The 4,716-nt window shown below is 39.1% G+C and overlaps 1 protein-coding gene across 1 annotated transcript; it reads left to right on the top strand.

Annotated features, from left to right (window-relative positions):
* Positions 1-203: 203 nt before the first annotated feature.
* Positions 204-4,163, top strand: LOC311165003 (monocarboxylate transporter 2-like; the record flags this gene model as incomplete). Its single annotated transcript, XM_084224710.1, has 3 exons — positions 204-384; positions 1,307-2,104; positions 3,937-4,163. The coding sequence occupies 3 exons, from the start codon at positions 204-206 to the stop codon at positions 4,161-4,163; spliced, it is 1,206 nt and encodes a 401-aa protein (XP_084080836.1).
* Positions 4,164-4,716: the final 553 nt, after the last annotated feature.

The following is a 4,716-nucleotide window of genomic DNA, read 5'->3' on the forward strand; positions in this document are numbered from 1 at the left end:
ATATGTTGAATATATTTTCAAATCTCTGCCTCAAGAACAGTGATTTCTCTATCAGCAAGGATACAATTCTGAAATTTTGATTAACCTCCTACCCCATCAAGCAGAATTAAGGCTGTTTGTGTCAAGCATTATAAGGGTAGTCCTCATTAAAATGTTTTATTTATTTTATTTATTTGCCCATATTGATGAGATGAATATTCTTAATGTATTTTTCCTTCTCCAATTTTTCTGCTGATCTAGCTCCTGTTGCCAGTTCACTGTGTGTACAATATACCCATCGGACAGTTGTGATCACTGGAGGACTTCTGGCCTTTTCAGGAATGGCGTTGGGATTTTTTGGACTCAACATGGTCTGGATGTATGCAACAACTGGCTTCCTACAAGGTATGAATTTATGGCTTTATGGCTTTCTTCCACCAGCAACTTATTTGAGGATGCTAGTGGTAGGAGTTTTAAAATCTGATATCTATTTTGACTTTATGAGCAGCCAGAACAAGCAATGCTCTTTCCTCCTGTTCCATTCTGGAAATAAGAATTTATACAGGAAACCTGCAACAACAAAGAAGACAAATATTTAGATACCAGTAATTTACACTTGCAAATTATATGCAAGCAGAAAATTAAGTGTATTGTTTTTCATTCAGAGATAAGAGCTTTGTGAAGGTTTAAAAACACTTCATAAAGGGTACTGAAGTAAAAGGACAGGGAGATCCCAAATTCTATACTTTCAATCAGCTTATCTTATGTTTTGAACAGAGTCCCAGGCTTTCATTTTATTCCAATCCTTCCCTTTACTTCAGGCAAAACCAGGCCAGAAAATTGTCTCCAACAGCTAGCAGATTTTCCTGGAACAGGAAGCAAAGCTAGCAGGGAATAAAATAAACCATTCTGAATTCTGCACTGGATGCCTGAGAAAATGTCTGGAATTTGAACCCTTTGGCAGTCCTGGGCTGCCAAAGAGTCTAGGGAGCCATCAAAATAACTCTTAAGTTAGAGCAGGTTCTATGTTTGCTCATGGCAAAGCTGTGAAACCAACTTTTTTTTTTTTTAAGTAAGAGAATGTAATTATGTATATTTTTCATGCTCTGCTTTTTCACTTGAATATATACAACATACAGAATATAATGTATAACAAATACACCCTTACACATAATCCAGTTAAGCTCATGCTTCTTCTAGGCAAAAATGTTTTCTTTCTTACACTTTTTAACTTTGCAAACATAGAAGCACTGACTGCTTCGATTTCCACCTTCACCAAATACCTCAATAGTGTCTAACCAGTGCTACTTCTATTGGTGTTTTTCAGGTCTTGGCATTTCTTTTTCGTGGACACCAGCCATTAGCATTGTTAGCCACTATTTCTCCAAGAAAAGGCCTTTGGCCAATGCCATTGCCAGTGCTGGAGAATGTGCCTTTGCATTCATGTTTGGGCCATTTTTCCAGTGGCTGATTAGTCAATATGGATGGAAAGGTGCCCTCTTGATCATAGGTGGCATCCAACTCAATATTTGTGTCTGTGGAGTACTGATGCGTCCCCTGGCAAGCAGCTGCTACCTTGAGGCCAGCCATTGTGAAACTGAAACACCACCTGGCAACGGTGCATCCAAAGAAGATGAGTCTCCCATCACACACAAAACCTTCAACTGGATGCTTGTGAGGCGACCAGAATTTGTACTTTATGCCATTTTTGGTATATTAGCTGCTATGAGTTTTTTTGTTCCTCCATTATTTTTAGTTCCACTTAGCTACAGCCTGGGAATAGATGAATCATGGACTGCATCCCTCCTATCCATTTTGGCTATGGTGGACTTTGGAGGCAGATTGCTGTGTGGCTGGTATGCCAACCTCCATGTTACCAAAACCATTCATTTGCTGGCAATGGCAATTACATTGATCAGTACTTCCCTGATGCTCTTGCCACTGGCTAACAATTACCTTTCCTTGGCAATATTCACTGGCTTCTATGGATTCTTCTTTGGTACAACAGTCGCCATTCACATTACAGTGCTAGCAGATGTTGTTGGCATGCCAGAATTTGACAGTGCCCTAGGACTTTTCATGCTTATTCGAAGCACTGGAGGTTTTGTGGGGCCTCCTCTTGCGGGTAAGTTAAGACAACTCACTGCCAAATACAGTTTAAAAGAGGAAAGGGGAATAGTAATCTGAACTGAAAAGATCTGGGTCTGCACTCAACTTTCCCCCTTTTATAATTCACGAGTATCTGAGCCAAGAAGTACATAAAAACAAATAGACAGTTTAAATCCTCTCCAAAATACATTGCTCCCTCTCTTCTGTGTGATTTTGGAAATACCTTTACCACAAGAAAGGAGGGATGAAAGGCAGAGTTCACATGGTGGTCCTGCTTCTTGAATCCCACATAATGCCACTTGATGGCCTCCAACTATCTAGCTAAGAAAGTGTGCCTTTGGGACAAGCAGCAGACACACACTTTCAGAGAAGAAACTGAAATTTGAGGCTAGTGATGTTGCACAAATGTTGGTATTGTTGGGAGGGTTTCAAATTGAACAGCCTGAAACATTAGGCTATGCAAACCTCAAGGAAATATTCAGAGAAATGCCTGCTGGTTTTAGACAGCATTTGAGCCAACTAGTATAATAAATAGGGAATGCAGCACATAAGAGAAGTGGGAAGAGAGGGCAGACAATGAGACAGCACATGGACTTATGGGCTGGCAATAAGTTATAGTCATCTCGGAAAAATGCAAGACAAATGACCTACAAGCTGTAGAGGCTTTGAAAAGTGATATGGCAAAAAAAAAAATTGACCTGTGTGACTTGTACAATGCAGATCTGAGTTCTCATCCAAAGACCATTGTTCTGACACTACAAGTGAAGTGACTTTTGTGGTAATGACATTGCTAATAGGTTGCAAATGAGTCAGACTGAATACTGGAACATTTTAATTCACTTTTGAAATACAGGACCCAGGAAGATTTGTAGAGGGTTTGAAACAGAACAGTAACAAAAATGTGTTGGAAAGATCTGAATAAAATACAGTTTATAGTAGCTAGTGGTAACTAGTACGGATTATCTGGGAATCACTGTGGCCCCTTTTTGTATATTTAGTGAACTACAAAGAAGATATAGAAGAGTAGGGAATCCTAAGCCTCTCAAGCTCTCCTCTCCTCTTTTGAGTGTAAAATAAAAAAGATTTGAGTTCACGGTTCTTGTGCCTATATAGGACTGATCTTAGATTAGAATGTGGGCTAGGGAGTACCCTAAACATGGACAAACTTCCCACAAGCAAGCAGCCCACAAAGGAATGTGCCATCATACCCACAGGGCAGCTGACACACTGCTGCAGTGTTACTGCTGTGCTGTAGAGATTTTTCATTATAATACACAATGGAATCACATATTTTGGTTGGCCTTAACGTCCCTGAAAACCAAGGTCTTTTTGTTAACATCTGTGACTCTTTGTAAAATGATGAACTGGAAACCCGTAACATGTCAGACAAATTCTCAAATTTTGTCTCCAGCAGATGAATCTCTTTTCCTTCTTTAAACTCCCTCATGCTGTAGTTATGGTCCAAATTACAGCAACTGGTGACAGCTACACCACAGAACATGGAGCTGCTCACATACACATCTGCACAGTCTGTCTTTTTTTTCTGCCAGTTCCTGCACTGTCTGCCACACTTGAGGTTGGAAAGTGCTTCAAAATGTGTATTATATTGTTTCACTAGCAATTTACATATGAAAAACAATGAGACATGAATTGTGTTTCAAAACACAAAAATGAAAAATGAAAAATGCTATACTGGTGTGATGTTCCATGTGCTCATGGTGTAGAACTCTGTCAGACAAGTATGCAGCCAGCACAGTGCCTTTGTAAAAGGATATATTAACACTGCTGAGCTAATTTACATTAGCCTGTTCTCTATCAATCATATTCCTGTCATTTGTTTCTCTCCAGGTCTGATTGTGGACACAGCTGGAGATTACAGAGCAGGCTTCTACATGGCAGGAGCCATTCTTGTCCTATCAGCTGGATTTTTAATTATTTTAGATCGATTCCAACAGAGAAGAATAAGAGGAATCAAGATTAGAACTAAACCAGAAAAGTCAATGTTACCCTACCCTTCCTTCCATATCCTGAGACATCAAACCAGAAGGTATGGAGAGCACAATGTAGTGGTGTGACTACATGAGACCTCTGACAGCACCTCAAGGACACATGGAAGTGTTTTATTTTTGCCAAACTCACTACTATTAGGATTTACAAAAGAACAGAAGTTTGGGGTACAACTATTTGAAACAAAGGAAAAAAGTAATTAATACATGCAAGCTAGGGTAGTAACCATTGCCATATTGTTTTGGTACTGAAATTGCATTTTGACTATACAAGTCTTCAGTAGAGTCCCAGATGGCTGTGCTAAATGAAATAGGCAAACCATAGTCTAAATTAAATTGCCATGAAGCATGTGTACAGCAGATAGAAACTCTACCCTGAATAGCAGACTGCAGCTATCACTAAAAAAAAGGAAGAGGCATCAGCTCACAAATGCTTACTTGGGGAAGTGGTGCCCAGTATTTTCAGTAAACAAGTTGGATGTGAAAGCACAAGTAAATGAATACAGTTTTGAGCTGAAGGGTTTGCAGAGCAGTGCTGGAATAAGATAAATAAATAAACAAAGTTATTTGTTAATTTAAACAAAGATAAAAGTTATACGAGTTAAACAAAGATAAAAGTTAC

This window comes from Fringilla coelebs, assembly GCF_963513975.1.
Source record: "Fringilla coelebs genome assembly, chromosome: Z".
NCBI classification, from domain to species: domain Eukaryota; kingdom Metazoa; phylum Chordata; class Aves; order Passeriformes; family Fringillidae; genus Fringilla; species Fringilla coelebs.